Below are 22523 nucleotides of genomic sequence, written 5' to 3' on the forward strand. Positions count from 1 at the left end.
CCTGAATCTCCATTTTGCTATTATTTATAGAACTTCCCAGTTTTTATTCAGCAAGGTTCAGTTGTGTGTGTGCTTCTTTAAGCATGACTCAAAACTCAACTGGCATTGAGTAAAGAAAAATGACATTTCTAACTCCTTATTTCATCAGTTCAGAGTGCTTCCAGCTGTCCCTTTATAACAGCAGTAGAAACAGTTTTGACATCTGTGCTGGAAAACTGCAAGAACTTTTAATTCTAAAGCCAATATTAAGATCTTCTCATTTTTAAATGAGTATAACTTTCTCTAATGGAATATAAATCTGTCCCATTTTTTACTAGAATTATCTTGCGACCGGATTTTCCTTGAAAGTATATGTGGCTTTTATGGGAGCCTTTGAAAGAGGAAAATGTAAAGAAATAATTATTACATCACATGTAACGAAGGCGCACTGAAACCACTTATCTTAACTATCATGCTCTTGCTTGTAGCAAAGCACAGGAAAACATCAGAATTTTTTAATTTTTTTTTTTTAATTTTTTTTAAAATAAAGATTTGGACACTGCACATGAAGACTATGGGTTGGATGTAAACTGAGGTCCCAATGCACTGACAGACACAGTTGAAGAAAACATGTTTAACTTTATACATTATATCCTGCTGAAGATAAAGATGCCTAGGTGTCGGAATGGAAAGGGTGCATCCGCAGCTTGCAGAGCACTCCAGTGAATAAAGGCCTTCAGGAGGTGTGAGACTGTGGCTGTAGCCTGTCCTCACTGTGCTACAGTAAAGCTCTGCAGACTGCGTGAGCTCCTAGCAGTGATGCTGGGATCCAGCTGTTCTCTGCTGCAGCTGCTGGGTTTAGGCTGGTAGTACCAGGGAAAAGAATGGCAGGTTGGACTTCTCTTCCCAGGTAGGGGTTTGTCTTCAGCAGGCTACAGGCCTTCACCGCTTCCTACGTCTTGTAGCCTGGCTGTGAGGGAGCACAAGGTGGGCTCCATCCCAGTGCTGTTTGTAGCCAAGTGTGAATAAGCATGTGTGAAGAGCCAAGGTTGAGAGTTGGAGTAAACTCACTCTGCAAGAGACAGCTGCAGTGCACACAGCCAGCTTTCTGCACCTTGAAATGTGACTGTAGACTTATCACTAATGAACAAATTTACCTGTTTCAGTTCAGTGGTTTTAGTTAGGGGTTTTTTTTTAATATAAATTAGAACAAACTATAAATTTGTGGTGCAACTGTGCTTTAGCATGCTTGATATTTTGGGCACCAAAAAAAAAAAAAAGTTCACTTTGCAAGGGAAGGCAGTGTTAGAGCCCTGATCAGCTGCAGTTTCTTTTAAAAAATATTTAAAATTTAATCTTTAAGATTTAAGTTGGTCATCCATGTAGAAGAAAATGAAGTAAACAAAATTAGTGTGTCCTAGTTTTTAGAGTGGAAAAGGAATCATTCTAAGCAGAGGAGACATTTTCTACTGTCTATCTTTGTGTGTCTCAGCTTGACTCCCTGGCCCCCGTAGCCCATACGTTAACTTCTCCTAGGTTCTCTTGTTGCAAAGCTTGCTTCTTGAGAAAACTGGATTCAGTTCTGAGGATGGATTTCTGCTATGCACAGATCTTCAGATGTGCCATGCCCCCTGCATGGAACACGTGCCCTTGCTACCATGCTATTGCAAACAGCCATTGTAGGGTGCTATCAAAAATTCCCCATGTTTTCAGGCATTGAATAAAAGTCAGATTATTAGACTGAGTGTCGTACGTGGCGAGGACATAGACTACTGTGCCCTGACTGGCCTGTGGCCTGAGGTTTGTTTCCCTGATCACTGCTCGTGCAGTCTTTGTTTCTTAAAAGAATCCAATAAAGCAGCAACTTGAAGGGAGAAAATAATTCAAGGAGACTTATCTCCTGCCTCTCTAGTTCTTCAGCTCTGCTTTATAACTGCTTTAATTTTAATTTTGTATTTATGTGTAGACTTTGGATGGACTTGAAAACCATTTTCTAGTGACAACTTTCAGCTGAGTTTTTATCACAGATGGATCATTTTTGCATCAAGAAAGAGATGGCTCAGGTTTTGACCATAGTGGCACTAGTTATTTCTCTCAGTAGATAATGATCCTGTGATAATAGATGAAAAGACACTGTTAGTTTGATTTCTAACCCCAAAGAGGGATTAATCTGTCTCCAGCATAGCATAACAGAACAGTGCCACACACATACAATTCTTTTACTTGATCATTATTCCTACAAGGTCGTATCAGGCTAAAGTTCACATGAAATTCCACATGACAATTTCATAGCCAGAGCGTGAAGAGGTGTTTTGGGTTTTATTGTGTTTAATGCAAGGCTGTACATTAAATCTAATTGGCTTGAAGAGCCCCCTAGATAAGAATTAAATTGTTGGAGGACAAGATACCTGGGAGACAGAGCAAAGATTACATCTGTGCTTCTTTCTACGGAAGTTGTTTCTGTTAATTCACACCTTGACTTGTGTTAGATCAATGGCTTCTGTTAAAAGGCAGAACCATTTTTCTTTATCCAGTTAGACTGAGACGGTCTTTAAAGATTTTGTTGTCGTGATTAATGTCTTTGCTTCCTGAATGCTGTAGATAGATAGATAGGATAGCAGCTGAAGGCAAGCTAGAAACTGGGAGCGTTTCTCATTTCCGGAACGTACAAATGCTAATGCTCAGTGCTTGATGCTGAAATAGATATACTGGTTTCCACACAGCTCAAGGTACTGCCTTTGGCTTGAACGTGCCATGGCTTGGGGTCCGCTTCTTTCAAGTATCTTCTCCCTGTGACGTACTATTTGGGTTGCAATAAGGCAGAGGTGCTCTGCCAGGAAGTTCTGTAGTTCATAATAAAGGCGTCTGCAGACAGTTAATTCACCATGAAAGAGAGTCTTGATTTCAAACATAACATTTAAAGTAATTGTTATCCTTTGATGGAGGGGAGGTTTAGGGTTTGGTGGGTTGTGGGGTTTGGTTTTGTTTGGTTTTTTGTGGCATCTGCCATAGCCACTCACTTAAAATTTTTCTGTTTGTACTTGTGACTTCCAGCAGTGGCTCTTTCAGATTCAGACAAAATATGCAGTGTCATTGATATATTAGCTTTTTTCTCAGGGAACTATAAGAAAGATGAGATGTAATAAAGATTTCATAACTGTAGCAAAAAAATCCAGACAAAAAGGTGGTCGCTCAGGCTCTAGTAGAGGGACTTAGGGCTCAGGGGATGAGCTCTGGACCAAAAATCTGCTTGCCCAGTGATTCATAGGCATATGTTAATCCCTATGACTGAAACAGCTCCTGGAATGCTAAGGTAAAGCATGCATATGTTTTTCTTGAACAATCTTGGCATTAGGAGAATCACTAACTTGTTCTCCTGCCTGGTCAAAAACTCTAGCACTGGGATCAAGCCAAAAGTAAATCACTAACAGCATCATTTAATGTAGAAGATTTTAAATCAAGTCTATAATAAACAACACAGTGCCTGCCTCAGAATTAATGTCACTTTTTGCTTACAACACCTAATTCTCTCTCTTCCGTTTCTGCCCTGAGGCTAAGGAAGTCTGTGGCAAACTCTAGAACACACCTACGGTTAAAACTGAGGTGGAACTTAAAAACCAGCGGAACTAATTCATATGGTGTGTTGGTTGCCAGACAAGAAGCAACACAGGAAACAGCTACTCTGCTTTCTGAATGCAATTTAGCACTGGGAAATAGCAGCGTCAACCACAAGCTTCTCAAAAGAAATAACCTATGTTTACTGAACTGATCTAACATGACTGCCATGTGTGAGTACATTTCAAAGAAGAATCCAGGGAAGTTGGCCAGCTAGGGTCTTTGAGATGACCCCAATGAAATCAGCAGGACCTGTCTCCACTTACAGTAGATTTGAATTTGGCCCTGTATCATGAAGTCTACAATAAGGTGCTTATGTGCTGAAAAGCAAGGACGTGCTTTCTCTGAACAGGCACAAGTTGCATCAGTGGTCCCAAACCTTTTAAACAGTCATTCTTTTCATACCCAGCCTCATGATCAAATTTTAGTGACAATCACTAGAAAAAGATAGTTCTGTAAAGCAAAGAGAGCCTCCTTACCAGTGCCTTGGGAATCAGAACATTAATTATAAACAGCTGTAGACAGCTGGGCCATTTGATACAATCATAAATTTTTTTCACGGTAATATTTTCCAAAAAGACCCTTGATCTTCCTTATGTGCAGTATATGGTATAACGGTTGCTTATATATTTGGTGCCAGTAGAAGGAGGAATTCCAGCGATGTACTACAGCATGGACTTAGGCTTGTTAGCAAGTCCTCCAAGTCCTCAAAGGCATGTTGGGGGGCCGGGGGGGTGAGGTGGGTGGTGACAAGGCTGAAAACCAGAGTGTTAACACACATCTTGTAGACTGCACCTGTTCAGACACCTGCTCAGTTGTGAATTTACAGGTTCTGTTCTGTTTGTGCCCTTCCACTGTATTCCTGAGGGGAATGAAGATGTAAACTTAAGAATTTTTACCAGCCTACACAACATCCATTTCCCTCCATGCTGAAATAAAAAAATGTAATTTAATTTCTTCAGGTTTTTTTTTTTTTTTTTTTTTTTTTTTTTTTAAGACTAATAAAAGTTCTCTCACAAAGTAGTAACTCCTTGTTCATGAACCTGCAATAACTCTCAACCCTTGTATCTTTGTTTCTATAATCTTCCTTTACATGACTTCGGAAAAAGTACGAGCAGGTAATGCTCCTAATGGAGCTGCTTTTCCCTCCTGCCAGTGTTTCAGCCACCAACTACAAAGCATAAACAACAACTTACAAACTTTCCATGTAGCTCTTCACATCTGGGTTAGAGTCCCTCATCCAGTGTTGTGTAATGGCTTTTTGCCTGCTGCTAATGAATTATGAACCATGCTATCATCTTTATAATGCCCAAAAGTAACTGCTTCTACAGCACAGGATCAATAGGAATCTATAAATCCACAAGCAGAGACTGTTAAAAGTGTGCAGGTGCAGTCCTCAACAGGCTGTACAGGTTTAGGGATTGCAATACCTAGTTCTCCCCTGAGAAATGCCTCTACCTGAACACTCAAATATTTTCACGCCAGGTGATACTATTAATGTGAAATGCTTCTACAGTGCAGAAAAATTAACTTGTTGATGCTTCTATATCTTTGAGGCATTAACAACTATTAGTTCTCCTATTACTCTCTTTAACCAATTGTACTCTAAATACATATTTTTCAACATGCATTTCAATCCATATAAAAATACTCTATTGAGATGTGAAAGCACTGTCCTTTTCCAACTCCCAAAACATAAGGGTTTCAGAAAAAAGAAAATGGCTGGCTATTTCTACCCCATTCTTGCCCTGGTATCCCTATTTTTTCCCCTTCCCTCTCCTTCCTGAATACGGAACATGCTTAAGCGCAAATATCATATTTGCTGAGAAACCAGCTGCTGCTACATCAGAAATTTGACTTCTGCACAGTGGTGATTCATGTGGCAGTTGTGAATATATACAAAAGACTGTCTAAGCGTGGACTAACAGCAAGACATGTGGTGTGCTAACTTCACAGTAGAAGATTGATTAGATCCATTTTGAAGCTTTTCTGTCTTCATCTACCAGGCTGTCAGTGATTTTTCCCCTAAGCCCAGTGCTTCAAACTATATCCATCTACAGTTATCACTGTCATTCCAAATAACCAATAAAAAATGAATATTTTCATTTTACAATATGGGTCTAAGAAGGGTCTGCATTTATACTGTCTGGTGTAGATTGATGACACAATGAAAGGCAGGGGCTCCTTGCAAAAATTAATTGGATGAATTAATTTACAATTAACTTGTTTCAGACAAAGAATTTATACAACGTAAAAGCCAAGTTACTGCATAAAATTGAAAACAAGTGAAAGTAAGTTCAGATATCACCAAGAAGCAACTTAATTAGATGACATGTGCAAGCTAAGACTTCCAGGATATTTAGTGCTGAAGGGCTACGTCCAGCAGACGCATTTCAAAAGTTTTAAAAGCTGCTCACACTGAGACATTGGTTTCTGTGCCACTCATAAAAAAACATAAGAACAGTTATTATGAGAAACATTTATGTATCATGAAACACGATACTTACCTGCCATGTCAATAGCAAAGGGCCTGTCCGCTCTCCAGCCAGTGTACCAGCCAACAACTTTGCCGTTTTCCACAACCGGGCGCTCATATCGTCGTCCTCCTACCAGTCCCACGGGCCATACCGATACTTTGCGGGTTGTACGCATCTGCAAGAGGCAGGCACAGCGTGACTGCATGTAGGTTTTTCTAGCAAGATTTTGTGTAAGTGTTGGTGGAACACCTACACATTAATCATCAAGAGTACGTATTTAAAAGCAATTCTAGCTTACAGATTTCAGCCGAACAGAGTAAGCATTTGAAAGCTGCATGTGCGAACTCATTTTCTGTTAAATCTCCAGCTGTCTAGCCCATAGGTACCTCAATTCTACTGAAAATATCCTACTCATATTATTTTTATAACAAACATTTTTAAAGCCATAAAAACCCCAGTATTTGTTTTCTTGTTTGTTTGTTTGGGTTTTCAAAGGAGTAGATGATCTTTTTTATCTGCAAAACTATAGCGTTCTTGCAGTAGGCTTATTTCTACAGATTGCATAGGTATTGTAGGAGCCCAGCGAGAGAGAATATTATTAATGATGATTAACAAATGCACACTTGATTAAGACAAGTACAGTTAGTTTGAGACTGGTAACAAATACACTGTGTAAAGAAAATGGTGACATACAACTCTTCCCCTACCTGTAACATATCAGATTTGTACAATAGATGCAGCTCAGGTTTATTAAAAGCTCACAAAAAAAGATTTAAGTTTGGGCCAAGCCTTTTTAACTTCTACATTTTCTCTTGTAAAGCTCTGAAAGTTTCTGAGAAGGACAGAAAGCAGGTTGGGCAAGATGCTTCTGCTAATTTGCCATCAGTAACAGGAGTTCTTTCCCCATGGTGTAAACGTAACTAAATGCAATTCTGGAAACGTGGTCCTCATCTAACCTAGAGGAATCTTACAGATACTAAAAAATTACTCTTTCTTTAGCAAAAAGCATGCATGACGGGGAGTCAGTGAATTCAGTTCACTGGTTAGTAGACCATTTTCTTTGGTAAACAGGAGATAACATGACATGAACCTGATGCACTGCTCCCCATGGGAAAAATCACTGACAATCTGGTATGAGAACTTGAGAAAACAAGTACATGGACACAGCAACTTGCACAATTTATCCACACTGATTCAAAAGCCACTGTTTTAACTACTGTGCTGAAATGTGGCCCTATTAAAGCAAGTATTAAACTATTTCAGTGTAACGTGGGCTTAATTTGATCAATTTTTAAAACAATCTCTTGTCTTCTGATGCAGTCGAGGCCTGTTCCTTAGGGAAAGGTTATCCTTTTCTCCTTCCAAGCACTCCTCTTAGCAAAAACAAACACAGTTTTACATATTTGTAACTGCAGTCCCCTATCGATAGATGTTCAAGTAAAAGACAACCTTGGTTAAATATTAAACACTTCCCTCTATTTCTGCCAAGGTGAACGATTTATCATGCATATCATCTAGACTCCCAGGAGATGTACCAGAAAAAAACCCAAAGACATCACATCACTCTGGTTCACATTTCTAAGCTAGAAACATTAGCAGATTTTTAGGAGAACTTTCACATAGGGAAGGCATAAAATACATATTTAAAAATCCACAAATATGCATGTACACACAGAAGAGAGGCATGCACCTTCTCTCCCTCCAATTCTTTGTGTATCTTCAAATTTTTTTTGCAAAATCCTCTCACTTCCACCCCAATAACTGTTGCAGCAAGTCAGACCATCTCACTCAGTAGCAGCAATTCATACTGTGTAAGAACAGGGTATGTACACAATTAGCAATATAAGGATTTCTCATGGTAAGGATTCTGTCCAATCCATTGCATGAATCTCTCTACAGGTTATTGTTAAACATGTTTCTCTGTAACTGTTCTCCCTGCTTAAGATTATTTTTCCAATCATCTCCCCCACTCCTCCATTTAGGAAATGCAGAGTTAGCAATTAACTATTTGGATACGGAAATCAGTCAAAACTTCTCATAAAGGTCTTTTAGCTCTAGTTTTAATGAATCGGCCATTTTGCAAATTTTTGTAACAGTGTATTTATATTAACATCCAAACACATCAGACGTGGCCACAGAGCATCATCCCATTGGGCTTGTCTTACACAGGCACGTTTCCAATAGGTTTCCCAGGGCACGATCAAACCACATACACCCAACTACGCTACACCGCTGTTAACTGCAGGACAAACACAGATGTGCACTGATTTTTTTGCCTTGCCATTAATACCTTCTGGAGGGTATGGATTCCTGAACAAATTACTAGCGTACCGATTTACAGCATTTTAGCTACCCTGTGCCAATTGCCTGTACCCACGGTAAACATAAAATGCCACAAGGCAGGGGTAGGCACGCTCTAACTACAACAAAGTAACTAATGCATAGTAAGCCCGCACGCTGCCTTTTCCCACCATGAGCATTTGGGCAGCCGTACCGCACAACGAGCCTGATGGCACAAGACTTCTGAACTGGGTCAATAGCAGCCACAGCATTTATGCTAGCAGAACCAGACTCATTTACATTAATACTTTACCATATACAGTGCGTAGGAAAATCTTGTCAATGTAAAGTATCATCTTACTGACCTCATGAAACCAGCATGAAATGACCCAAGAAGTTTTATTACATTCTTGGGCTCATCTCTGTGTCTATGAGTTAAGTCAGTAAAGCCACAGTGCATCAGAAGGAAGTAAGGAACCCTTTACAGAGGTCTTTATTTTGTCCATGGGTTACTTTCTTTATTCTCACGGGTTACATTTTTGGAGAATGAAATAAGCAGGTGCCAAGAATACAGCGATCCCTTTAAATACAAACTGAAAGAGCACATCTAGACTGGTATTTATGCTAACTCTGAAATACCTTACAGTCTCAGGATATGCTAGGCAGATGAAAGTAGGAATATTTCTTTTAATCTTCTGAGAATAGCATTACTGAATTTAACATACTGATGTGTTAAGGCTGTATTTATGTATGATGGGGAGAAAGCTATTACATGGATTAAAAGGCCAGCTTGCATCTGGAATTTGATGCTGCTAATCACTGGGACACAAAAAGGTGATTCAAAAACATGTTAATTCTATATAGCTTTATTGCTGTGGGTTAAACAACTGCCAAAATCCTATAACTTACAAACAGCTTCCTAAATTACTCCTCTATCAGTCATTTTAATGTGCAGTAGCATATGCTGTCTTAATACTCAGCATTTTAACTCCAAGTAGCTTACATGAATGGTATTCATCTTTCTTACACTTAACTCCCTGTAAGTTAGGCATCTGGTCTATCCTAGTTAGACTTCTATAGTTAATAAACAGATAGGAACCTACTGGCACGATTCATCCTGCCTGGCCTTTAGACAGCTATCTGAAGGCAGGATGAATCTCCCTCTGGAAATGCTTTTGCCCTCTATTTACTTTTTGATTATTTGAAAGAGGGTCTTGGGCATAGGAGAAGAGTGATGTACTGGATGGGTAAAGATGAGAAAAAGGACTGTAAGCTGGTAGAACAAACCGAAATGAAGTGGGGGGGACACACACACAACTGGGAAGGAGCGGGCAAGGAAATGACAGGAGCAAGGAGTAACAACTGGCCAAAGAAATCCCAGTGAGGTGATGGGCAAATAACAGTAAATACAGTAGCAATGGAGGAACCACTAAAGAATAACAAGTGAAAGTGCAGAAAATGTAGCCAAGCAGTAAAAGAGATAGTGATAAAAGCATTGCCAAAAATAGCATCTCATTAGTCAATCAAGAAAAGCCGCTTAATGGAATGTGCTGGACTGATGGATAGGGAAGATACCAAGCCAGTAACAAAATATAAACGCCCAAGGGAAATGAAGGCAATGACAGACAGAAGGAAATACGGCCATACTTCCTACAGTGAAAAGGCTTCCAGGCTGGAACAACCATCCTAGTTTTTTGCAGCATGATGTTGATGCGTTTCTATTCAGCATTCAAAGCTCTCACCAAATGCAAGCCTGGCTGCCACACACAGTAAGCTTTTTTTTCTCCCCATCCTCTATAACTTCAACCCCTGTATAATTTGTAATCTGTACTGGTCAGGCTACAGGTTATCACTCAGGCTCGCCTCCCCCAGCAAGACTCAAGCACATTTCTATGGAAAAATTCTGATTTATTATTACCAAAGACAGGATCTAGAGCTCCTTCACTACAACTCTTCCAGAGGGGAAAATGTTACGGGTTGAAGCATGAGAACAGCCAGGTTCCCTATCAGTTCTCAGACAGGCATCCTGCTTTACTCACAGGTCATTTAAAGCCAAATTCTGCTTCAACAAATCTTACGTGACTGCACTACAAGTCAGAGGGATAGCTCAGCTGCAACGATGCTACGCCCGTCTACTTAGGCATTAAATGGAGCTTCTGCCCCTATGTACCATTACTTCAAAGGAGGTACTGAGTCATAGAAAATCTGTGCCAGTGGTTTTTCTGGTTCAGCAACTGTGACACTAAGGGGATAGTAACTTCAAAAAGAAAGTCTGCTGTCGGTAAACTTGACTGTAAAGGGTAAGTCTCCATGGGAAAACTTGTAGGAAAGGTCTACAAATCAGAAAAATTGTCCATCATTGATCTAGCCTGCTCTGCAACCCTCACAGGTGATTTGATTTAGGGCTTCACCCTCCTCACTATTAGAAAGCTTTTTTCCAAACATCTGCCTTAAATGTCCTCTGCTGTTTCATACACAACCTACACTGCAGAGGGAGGATAGATTCATTCCCCCTTCTCTCAAACAACATTTTACATATCAGATACAATGATTAATGCTTCTAAATTATACCAGCATCCTTGGGCACAAATGTCGATATTGCTTCCCTACAGGAGAAAACTGTACTAAATTTAACTAATGCAGTTAGGAGCTTATTTCTCTGGATTGGGAAGACTTCCAAAACATTTGCTATTCATGTTTTCCTTTTGGACCTTCTACTTACTCTTTTTCTCATCCTACTTTCTGTTATTCTACTCGGTGGTGTTCACTGTACCTCTGAAGAGCTGCTGACCATTCGTAATTAATTTCATAGTAACAGTATCAGTTTCACAGGTAAAACGAAAAAGACTGCTGTTAAAGTACAGAAACAGACAGTGCTTGGTACTTTGTAACCCAGTCCCTCACTTGATAAATCTGTTTCAAATAGCTTTTTTGTCACTGTTTCCTCTCATTTTTAAGCTACTTTATTGTTTCTCTACCAGTCTTTTCTAATCCAACCTCTTTGGCATAGGTATTACATGTCTATGTGCAAGCGGAATGTCAGTGTGCATTTAAAATCTGTCATGTATTCTTAAATCATTTATATACTGGAAAGGTATTTAATGCACTGCTAACTCATATTTAGATCTTTTTTATTATGAAGAAAATAACTAATGACAGCCAGCTAATATTTAATCCTGTCTAGACTACCAAATGTTATTTTTAAGACCATAGCAAATTTTTTTTTCAACCAGCTCCAAGAGATGTAACAAAAGATGTCCATGTTTTCAAAGATAAATAGATTCACTTATACTACTTTTAAATCTTTTGCATAAATATACCCATTAAAAAATACACAGAATTTAACTTCTACTGTCCTAATCTTTATACACTGTATTAAGCTATCGAAGGTACACTAACCCTTCCCTAGTCAAAGTTGGAATAAATAGTAAATATTCACCTTTTCTGTAATGTCTTTTTTGAGTTGCTCTTAAAATATTTTACAAAGATGATCATGGGAAAACTGAAGCCTGTGTGACTTACAATGCCTGCAAGTATTTATGTTCTATTATTAATAACAAGGATTTATTTTTTCAGGTTATGAACTGTTAACAGCCATTAGAATAGCTGCTACCTTCACGCATACCTTTTGGGAGAGTGAAGGGCAGGGGCATAAGAAAATGTTTTCAGTTTGAATCACTCACACAACTTGCCCTCTGCTCTACAGTGCCACTATGAAAATTACCAGAATTGGATAGCCCTAATCTTCAATGAGGAGGTCACGTCCATTAGCCAAGACAAAATGTTTCCTCTTTTTTCCTCTGTTCTTCATGAATCTTTGCTCCCATGTGTCTGATTTGAAGATGATCCTACTTGAGCAATTTAGGCCACTACATAAAACAATAGTACATGTTAAAAATATTACAGAAGTTTTGTTTAATTTGTTTAATTAATTTGTCAATTTTAAGTTATTTCCATGAAGAGCAATCCAACTTACTGTCCTCTTCCCTGATCAGATTCTCTCTGTGCCTCCATGAATCTTGAGTTTACCTGTAAAGACTACCTCAATTTCAAGAGAAAAGGGTTGAGCTCTCTCTTCTTCCTCCTTTCCAGCTTCAACTGTACCATCATAGTCAGGGCATTCTTGTGCAGGCACCAGCTATAGCAAATTGAATTCTGGTCTCCAACCAAGTGGGCAACAGGGCTAACTGCTAAGCTATTAAATAAAAGTTTGGGGTTTGGTGGGGGTTTCCCCCCCCCCTTAGAAATTACAATTAATGCTGTGATTTACTTTGACCTCCATGCTTCAAGGCTGCATTTGGATTGCACTTTATAGTGTGGGTTCCTCTAAGGAGACCCAGTCTGCAAATCTTCAACTCACACTCAGACAAGATAGTGGTATATGCCATACTTGCACGCTCTAGGCACCTAGCAATTCTTGCTATGAAATTTCAGACACCAATGACCAAAGGGCTAGGGGTGGCAGTGAGGGAGATCATAGATGTGAGCATTTTAATTTCACGTACATTTGAGTTTAGGTATCCGAGCAAAACAGAAGCAAAGGTGACAGACATAGATAGCCTAGACAGGAATCTCTAAAAATCAATGCGTTTCTGAATGCAGAAAGCTCACTTTCTCAAATATGTTGAAGACCTCTACTCCTGTTCTTTGTACTCCTTAGGCAGCTCACCCCTCACCCTCAAAGGTTTCAGGGGAGTCTGCACAATCAAGGGCAGAGTGGACCTCCAACACTAATTTCTCCAACTTGCATACATAACCATACATGGACCAAGGAAGTGGTGGCATTTGGCCAACTACTCGAAGTACGGAAAGGGCAGAGAAAATGACCGAGACACAGAAATACGTGAAGGATGTAACGAGTTAAGGGAAGCGGAACTTAGCTACGTCTATCTTTGGTTTCCAGTGGTTAGGCTAATCTTGTTTTTAAAATCTGTCTATGAAAGTGGAATGCCAGCTTTATCTAAGGTTTTCTTTCTGGAAGTCTAAAAATATAAAATCAGCAGTTGCTAGGCATCAGTCACAATATTATAGTAATGTGAATTCAGGAATAAGATGAAGCACAAATACAACAGGAACTATAACAGAGTCACTCCAAAAAGAACAGCCTATAGTAAAAAATAGAAGTTATAATGATTCATGTAGAAACATCTGTAAAGCATATCAAATACAGTAGTTGGGATTTTAGGCCTCTCAGCAGCTTTGTTACAAACGCAGGCTGATGTTCAACTAATAAAAGATATTTTCAGAAAGCAGGCTGTTCTTTTTGATGGAGAGATACAGATGGACCCCTCCAGGTGAAAAGATCATATCTGAGCAGAAAAAATATAAATTATTTTCAAGGTCTGAATCCCAAAATAATAAATGACAAAATACAATATTCCAGAACCACCAGCAATTAAGTAAAAGCATGATTTTTCACCTGACCACCATTATACTCTCATGTGGAAAGAGCTGGGAGCCACACCTCCGCTCCTGGAAATATTTCTTCATCGTTGCTGCAGCCCCACTTAGCACTCTAAAGAATTTCACAATCACTGAACCAACGGTCCTTTCCCTGAAGCCTTACCAGGGAAGGTAAGAGCCTTTTCAAACAAAATGCTCAGCTGAGCCAATGCTGAATAGACTGTAGCAGCAGAAAGACAAACCAGGCTCTCCACCTTATTCTAGAAATGACAACTAAACCTGCGCAGACCCTGCCCAGTTTGACTTTGAGGACATAGTTTTGCTACTCAAAAATTAAGCTATGTACCCACATGCGATCATATGTCTTAGGAAAAGAGACAATTATAAACAGCACCAGAGGCTTCCAGATTTACTACAAATGGTGACATTTTCCAGCAAAACACTACTGTAAGCTGGGTTTGTTTTTTTCCTGATTTCCATGAAACACATTTTGCCCAGGTCTATTGGGCCCAGATCACTCCATATCAAATATAAGGTACTCGCTCGTATAAGTACCAGATGGAAGTACTTTGGACAGAGATTAGAATTTCCTCATCAAAAGCTCTCAGAAGTATCCCACGGCATCTCATGTCAAAGCACACTCCTTTTTGATCATGCCCTTATGGTTTATACACCTCCGCTCACAGTAAAGCCTTTGCTGATTTTGCTTTGTTAAAAAAGCTGTGAGGGCACAAGGGAAACCCACAGCAAAGGATCTACCTTAAACAGTATCTTTCACTGGCGTGCAGGTCCCTGGCACGCCTTCTGCTCCATAGTAATGCTTTTTCAAATTCTGAGCGAAACGCATCCCTAACACCAATGCTTCTCTCATGTTGGTTTTACAGTCCTAACTAGCGCTGGTTCCCAACTCCCCCAAGCCCTCACTGCTGTTACTGAAACCAACTTTGACTCAGAAAAAAGCCATTACAAAGAGAACAGACCTACTGTTTCACAAGCCAGCAAATGTACATAACTGCTTGCAGGCAGATGCTAGGAGACATTGCTGCTGGCAGTTTGGGACCCACATGTCCCCAGGCCCATGTCAGTGACATGCTGAAGGTCACCCAGTCAGCAGAGGATGGTAGTAGGATCAAAAATTCAGAGCTCCTGTCTCATCCCTCTACATTTATACTACCCTTCCCAGTGAGCAGACTACAGTTTATCAGACTTCCTTTGGGATTACACGACCGCAGGTCTGGAGAATTGTTCCAGACAGGGTAACAAACTGAAAAAAACTCCCTCTCAGGTATCGTTACTGCCACTTTCATGACAGGAATTATTACCAGATTTCATCTCCACACGATGTGTTCTGAAGCTGTTATCTTCATGCTTGGAGAAGACGAGCATGGTTTACCCTCACAAATCAATCAATTCCTGAAGGAGAGATCGGGATTTACTACAGAGCTGCCAGGCCAGAATCCATAAAGACAGAGAAGTGTTTTTAACAGGGAAAAAAACCCAAAACCAACCCTCAAACAGTGTCTCAACTGAAAACAAGACTACTGGCTCTCTCCAAACACAACCTCCTGCTCCTCATAAAGGCACATCCCCTTGGCAAAGCCTGCCAAGGGACTTCTGTTAACTTTGCCAGGTCCACAAGGCATTCCCCGTGTTACTACCAGCAGCATCCCAGAGACCTTGCATACAGCTTGTTAGTGACCCCAGAAAACAGTCATGGGAACTTGCAGTGGTAACTGAAGCAAAAGCTCCTTCTCTGCTCCTGTAACAGAGCTTTCCAGCCACTGCATTTCACAGGGAAAACTCATTCGTGCAGTCGTGTCCTTCGAACACAGGACTCAGAATAAACACCTCATCCACAGCAGCTCAAACCTGGTGAAAGACAAGCCTTAGGACTGCAGAGCTGTATGCCCAAGGTTACCATTCTTGTTAGCAAAAGGAAACACAGATTGCCCCTTGTGCTTGCAATTTTCAAGGTTAACCCTTCAGATGGATTTATCTCCTTGCTTTCCTGCATTTCCTAGCTAATTAGAGAGGTAATTTGTAACTTTTTGTTTCACCATTCACAGCAATTAGAATAATAACACAGGAATTGATAAAAAAAATAAACCTGACTCAACTCCCTTTCAGTACCTGTGGGCCACTGAAGTGATATGCCTGCCAATACTGTTCCTTTAGCTTGTTCCTAATGTTTGTACTAAAAAAAAAAGAAAGTACACATTCGTCTCCAAATATCTTTTGTCCCACATTACTCATTGTGGCAAAGTGTATTTTCTGTATCAATTTACACACTCCCTAAGATTGAAGCAGATTAGTTTTACATCCCTGAACAGAGGTGGACACTCCCATCACATCAAAGATCGGTAGGTGGAATTACTCTGCATTATAATGCGCTAAGCACAGCCAGGAGATTTTAAGAAAATCAATTACGACAAAGGTTTAGCCTCCAGGCAAAGATCTTCAAATTAGCAGCTTCAATGCTGAATGCCAAATGGGGAAAGGAAGTAGGGCATCTCTGCTGAGCGGGGACCCTGTACCTGCCCACATACTGGAAATGGAAAGGGATGCATTATGAATCTAAACACAAACGAACATAAGCATTTCTAAAATAATTTGCTCTAGGGAATTTCACGTGCTTCACATTTCTGCGTACCATGTTCGTTTTAACCTACTGACTGCAAAACATCTGAGGAAGCACAATGCTTCCGAACTGCAGATTCTGGGTGCACACCACTAAATATTGTACTGTTAACCAGCAAAAAGTCATGGACCGCAATTTGTCTGAAGTCCTCTATGTTCCCTATCTGCTGCCAATCTACTTTTCCATTTCCCTCCCTCGTTTCCCTGCCAAGGTTATTCTCCTGTTACGGAAGATGTAAATAATCTTTCTTCTGCTGTTTTATGTCCACTTATTAAACACCTCTCCTTCCTGCCAGGGGGGAACCCAGAAAGAAAGCTGGATAACCTCTCCCCCGAGCGCTTGCCAATTCCCACCGAAAAGGAGCAAAGCGCTTCACGAAGGGGCTTGCAATAAAGACAAAAACAGGTCCCTTCACAAAAGAGACTCCTCAAAGGGTATTTAGTCATTATACATTTGCTGCTTTTAAGAGCGAAAGGCTTCAAAAAGACTGGGCAACTCCGCGTCAAGGAGCCGGCTCTGGATGAATTCATTCTCCCCAAGAAAAAGGCTGTGAAGGATGGCGACTCCTCATACGAGCTTGCCCTACAGGGAGAGGGACGCAGCCTGAAAAGAAATATCAAAGCGCGCTTTTCATCCGAGTTTTAACACAAACACAGGATCCCTTAGAGAAACCCCAAACTCGCCTTGCTCGGCAGGAAAGCGAGAAAACAGCAGTAAAAAGTTGGGGGGAGTGCGGAGGGGAAGGGACAAGAAACTTAAAAATCAGGAGACGGGTGGCCACACACAGGCAGCGCTAGGGAGCCCGGGGGAGGGACGGGCGCTGCAAGGTGCCCGCCCCGGGGAAGAGATTTGACTTCTCCGCGCCCGGGTTCTGGGTGAGGGACATCGAGCGCACCGCAAAGCGGGGATGGGGCACGGCTCCGCGCAGCGAAGCGGGACGGGCAGCGGTGGCCCCCTGAGGGGGGAGGAGAGGCGGGAACGGCGGCCGCCTGAGGGGAGGCGGGAAACGGCAGGTGCCTGAAGGGACGAGAGGCGGGAAACGGCGGGCGCCTGAGGGGAGGCCGGCGGCGGAGAGTCGCGGCCGCGCCCACCCCCCGCCCCGCACGCACCTCCTGGAAGAGCTCCAGACTGTAGGTGTTGTCGTCGTCGGCGAAGAAGAGCACCCCGGGCTGGGGGGGCGGCAGGTGCTGGTGCCGCTGCCGCAGCCAGGCCAAGCCGGCGTTGCGCTGCTCGGTGGCACGGGGCAGCCCCGGCCGCTTGTAGCGGCGCGGCGTGGGGACGTGGAGGTGCGTGCAGGGCAGGCCGGCGTCCGCCACGAAGCGGCTCACCAGCTCGCTGCGCGCCGCCGCGTCCTCCACCAGGATCCAGTGGAGCCGCGCCACCTGCCGGAAGGTGTTGGCCAGGCGGGTGAGCTCGGCCTTCTGCACCGGGCGGCTGTACGTGGGCGTGATGGCATAGATGGTGGGCAGCGCCGCCTCGGGCCGCCGCTGGGGAGGCGCCCGCGCCGCCGCCGGCCGGGGTCCCCCACTACCGCCCCCGCCGCCGCGGGGAGTCAGGGCGGGCAGCGGCGCCCGGCTGCTGTCGATGTCCAGCACGATGATTACGATGAGCACCCAGGGCAGCAGCAGGAGGAAGCGGCTGAAGAGCAGGGACTTCATCCTGCCCCCGGCGCCCTCCCGCCGCGCCGCCCCTCAGCGCCGCCCCATGGACGGGCGCGGCGGCGCTCAGCACATGGCCGCGGGGGGCGGCAGGGCTGCCTCTTCGCCCGCCCGTGCTCCTCCGCGGGGCGGCCGGACGACGGCGGCGGCCGGGGAGGGCGACGGTCCCTCCTACGGGCGCGGGGGGCCGCCGGCGGGGCGAGTCGGGGCGCCCCGCGGTGCCCTGCGGCAGCCCGGCGGGGCAGGTGCCCGGCCCCGCTCCCGCCGCGCCTCTATTCCGCGAGCGGCCGCCCTTCCTCCTCCTCCTCCTCCTTCTTCTCCCTCAGCATCGCCGGGCCGGGCCGGGGACGCCGCACCGTCGCGGCTGGGGCTTGGTGGGGGGGCTCTGGGGAGACACTCCTTCTCCTCCGCTTCCCCGGGCGGCTCTGGCGGTGCGCGGGGGCGGGGAGGGGAGGGCGAGCGGGGAGGCGGGAGGGAGGGTCCCCGCGGGCGGGGGCCGAGGGGGCTCCCGCCCCGCCCCGCCCCGCTCCGGCTGCCGCCACCGGGCGCCGCGGAGCTCCGCGCTCGGCGCCCTCGGGGGGCGGTGCCGGGGCCCGGCTGGCGGCGGCGGGGGGCTCCTTCTCTCCGCGGCGGGTGCCAACTTCGGTTGTGGCCGGGACGCCTTCCCCAGGGCAGCGCCGACGGGCCGGGACGGGCTGGGCTGCCCCGCTGCGGAGGGGGTGCGTCCCGGAGTACTTGTCCCTCGTACCGGCGGGCAGCCGCTCGCTGCATTTTGGTGGTTTTTTTTTTCAAGGAGGACTATTTTGGAGCTCCGCAGAAGGACGAAGCTGTAAACAAGGTGGCCGTTTTGTGCGGTTCCCCTCGTTTTCCCTCGGTGTCTGTCCGTCCGTGTCGCCCGCCCGTCCCCTGCCCCCGGCGGGGGCACCAGGGCCCGCGGGGTACTCAGCGTGTGCTGCCCGGTGTGCCTGCGCTCGCCTGAACCGCATCTTCCCTGGTTTTCTACCGTGCTGCTTCCCTATAGATCAGACAGACTTGAGAGCTCCTTTCAAAAAAGCATTCTTATATGAGAATTTCATAATAATCCACCTGTCTTTACGTTGAGAAAAAGGCATTCATCAGGTGCCACAACACACATGAAATGCACGATCTAAAACCTCGTATGACTCTTTGCTTATCAGGGAAGTTTCCGATGCATTTTTCAACACTCCCTGCTGTCATAACTAAACAATTACAGCTTGAATTATGCTTTTAAAACTTCATGTTGCATAAAAACATAGAGGCACAGCACTAGCATTTACAAATTACTGAATTCTCCATAATTCTCTGATTAAAACATTTACCCTTGTGTAGATCAAATGGTGGTCTCATCAACTTGAGGACTATTTGAGATCAGAAATAGTGATTCATCACTGATACATTGACTTATTGGTAGGAATAGCGTGGGTTAGAGGAATCGGTCGTGCCTTCACACCAGTCTCCTTGGCTTAAACTACTGCTTTTGTCTCTGTTTTATATGCATCCTTCATATTTGCATGTGTATAACAAATGCAGATAATGTGGACACTGTGTATATGTATCATTCATATCTATTTGCAATCAATTTGTTATTCAGAAGGACATATTAACCCAGAGGGCTCACACACAGAAAGGACGTTGAAGTGATGTAATGTAAGCTGAAATCCATGTGAAAGTGAGGGTGACACATGACCAGGCACTGAACATCTAAATGAGGAAACATCCGTGTAGCAGAGAGCTAATTAGAGTTAGCATGTTTAGTGAAGGAGTGGAAGGGTTGTTATGTGATTAATGAAATAATATGGAAGAATGCAGCGAGTATAAATAATTCGATATATCCAAATCAAAAACATCTTGGACATGAAATTACAGTTGCTCATTTTGTACTGATGCAGTTTATCTAGAGGACAATCATCTAAACGCCGTCTCTGATGACTGAACATGCCATTGTTTTCTCATTTACAGTACAATCCTATTTACAGAGATAATTCGTTCAAATAATGCAAACATATGTATTGAAGCAACACACAAGCTATTGCTTGTTCTCATTTGAAAGTCAGTTGTCATTTGGAAAAGTTAATTCAAAAATAGTCACTTCTAGATGTTCTATGATACCATGTCAGGACCCTAAAAACCTATGGGGGCAGAATCTAGAAACCGAGGGTTACAGATGGATGTTTAATTGACTTTCTTTATAGCAAAAAATATTATGATGTAAAAAAACATTATTTTTATCCTTAGATTATTTTTCATCCCAAAATATTATCTTTAATGGACTTGCGTGTTATATGCAAATCTTAGCCTAGAGAGGCTACTTACTAGTTTATGGCTATAAGATCTTAATAAAGACAGCAATAAGAATAGCTAAATGTAATTGCAGCAGTTTAGGAAGGAGCACAAACACTAACTCAGCACCAGGGAGGTATCTTGACAAACTGTTTGGTGTTCTTCCATCTCTTTAACTGTGTTCCTGAAAGCGAGTAACTACATGTTTCTGTACACTTGCTAACATGGTATTTCCCGCTTCTAACTGTACGCAAGATGTGTAATATAATGATATGAGACACTTGGCTGTTTGATAACAAATCACAATAACTATATTTTTACCCCAGAACCATTGTAACATGTTTTCATGTGCCACAGAACAGACTCAGAAGTGATGAGTCAAGTACATCAGGTGTGATATCAAACGATGCAGCAGCATTTTCTGTTAGCTTTAGGTATAGATTGTCTCAGATGGAAAGGTAAAAGATAATGAAGGCACTATATACAGCCAAATGGTATTTATTAAACTCTTGTTTCTTGATAAGCCAAACAAAATATTCTTCCTTTGGAAACTGGAAGACCCCAGTCAAATAACCGCTCCATTTGTGGGGACAAACTGTCTACAGAGATAGTTTTTTCTACAAAACACCTTAGCACTGGTTATTATAAAAATTGTCACATTTGATTTGAGGCCTCAGGTGCAACTCTGAAACAAAGGACGAGTTTCTAACTTGTGATGGATGGTACCAATCATTGTGTGACTCAGGCTGTTCCTATGGTTTCACACACAATATGCGGTACAGTGCATATTCTGGGTTGTATGAGGGTGTGTGGGCAGGCATCTCCCTTCAGGATCTGGTCCAGAATTGTTTGTTTGCAGGAGTTTATTGCTTGGCTCATCTATTACGGCATTGCTGATTGCTGCCCCCATTCTCCAAAGTTTTTTTGTCAGAGATGTGTCAGGACTTGGCACCTGATTTTTCATTTGTTTGTTGTTGTGGTGTTTTTTTTTTTAAAAAAAAAACCTACCTCCACTTCAGTTTTGTGTGCTTCTTACCAGCAGAGGATGTCCAGCTCTTGCAGGGGAATGCTTGAAACAGTGTTGGAAAGCATGTGTGTATGTGTGTGCCAACATGTATGTGCATGTACATACAGAAGAAACCTCGTCCCTGGGAACACTGTCTACAGGACCACAGAGGCTTTTTTCAAATTGGTGCACAGAGCAGACTCTTCGCCTTGCGCTGGCTGGACACAGTCATAAGGGATTGTAACGCTAGCCAGCAATTCTGTGCCCCAGTTTCTTCCTTTTTCACTGGTTTCAGACTTTCCAACATCTGTAGAAAAGGATAGGCATGGCATATAGCTGTGCCATAAATGTACCGTTCCACTTTTTCTAAAACAATTCAGTTCTTTTTGCTTTTCTCCCCCTCACCACTCGGGGTCACCCACCCATCAGTCAGCTCCGTCTAGAGGCTTCTGCTACCACCCAGCCGACCCAGCCAGCCTCTCAGCTGGACATGCCTGGGGTGGGGGGACACAAGCTGGTCAAGCCTTTTGCTTACTCCATTTGAATTTTCCCTCAGTTTCTGAACGCCAGGATTTGTTCAAGCTAGGTACAATGTTACAGACTGTTATTTTTCAGGTATTGGAAAGATGGTCGGAGTTATAGATGGCATTTGAAAAAAAAAAAGGCTATTAAAATTGATTGTTTTGTAGGTTCTGTGGCTGATAGAACTATTACAGTCCTGCGGGAAGCAGAAGTAAAACCAGTTGGATAAACACGTAAAAATGTGCAATTATTTTTAACTAGTGGATAAAATACTGCGGAGAAATAGTTCCTATTTCACATTGCTGTAATTGAATAGATTAAACCCAAGGATGGTTCATTTCTTTGGACTGTTTCGTGGTTTTCTTTCAACAGCAGTGACTGGTGATAACTGAAAGTGGGTAATCAGCTCTGGCATGCAAAGGTGGCTCACCAGCCTGGTTTCTGTGATGGGTAAAACCAGATACCAGGTGACTTAAATTGTAGCAGGCAGAAGACTAGCCTGCCTGTCTAAATTAAATATATGCAGTGTAGTTTCTAGTGTTTGAATTTACACCTTTTGGCATTGCTCAGTCAATCAAAATTTGTGATTAGCAAAAAAAAAAAAAAAGGAGGGTTGGGGCTCCATCTCACAGGAGTGTCAAAGA

At 43.1% G+C, this 22523-nt stretch overlaps 1 protein-coding gene across 3 annotated transcripts in view; it reads right to left on the reverse strand.

Moving 5' to 3' along the window:
• Nucleotides 1–22523, reverse strand: part of B3GAT2 (beta-1,3-glucuronyltransferase 2) — a 46251-nt gene that overhangs the window by 13227 nt on the left and 10501 nt on the right. For 2 of the 3 annotated variants that reach the window (XM_075747438.1, XM_075747437.1), the window contains exons 1-2: nt 17502–18489; nt 6102–6246 (exon numbers count right to left, since the gene is read on the reverse strand). In XM_075747438.1, coding sequence (XP_075603553.1) covers nt 6102–6246; nt 17502–18050 — 694 coding nt within the window. In that variant the 5' untranslated portion in view covers nt 18051–18489. Of the gene's footprint in view, nt 1–6101; nt 6247–17501; nt 18490–22523 lie in introns of those variants that run through there. The other variant, XM_075747439.1, reaches the window with a different exon arrangement.

This window comes from Balearica regulorum, chromosome 3, assembly GCF_011004875.1.
Source record: "Balearica regulorum gibbericeps isolate bBalReg1 chromosome 3, bBalReg1.pri, whole genome shotgun sequence".
NCBI lineage: Eukaryota > Metazoa > Chordata > Aves > Gruiformes > Gruidae > Balearica > Balearica regulorum.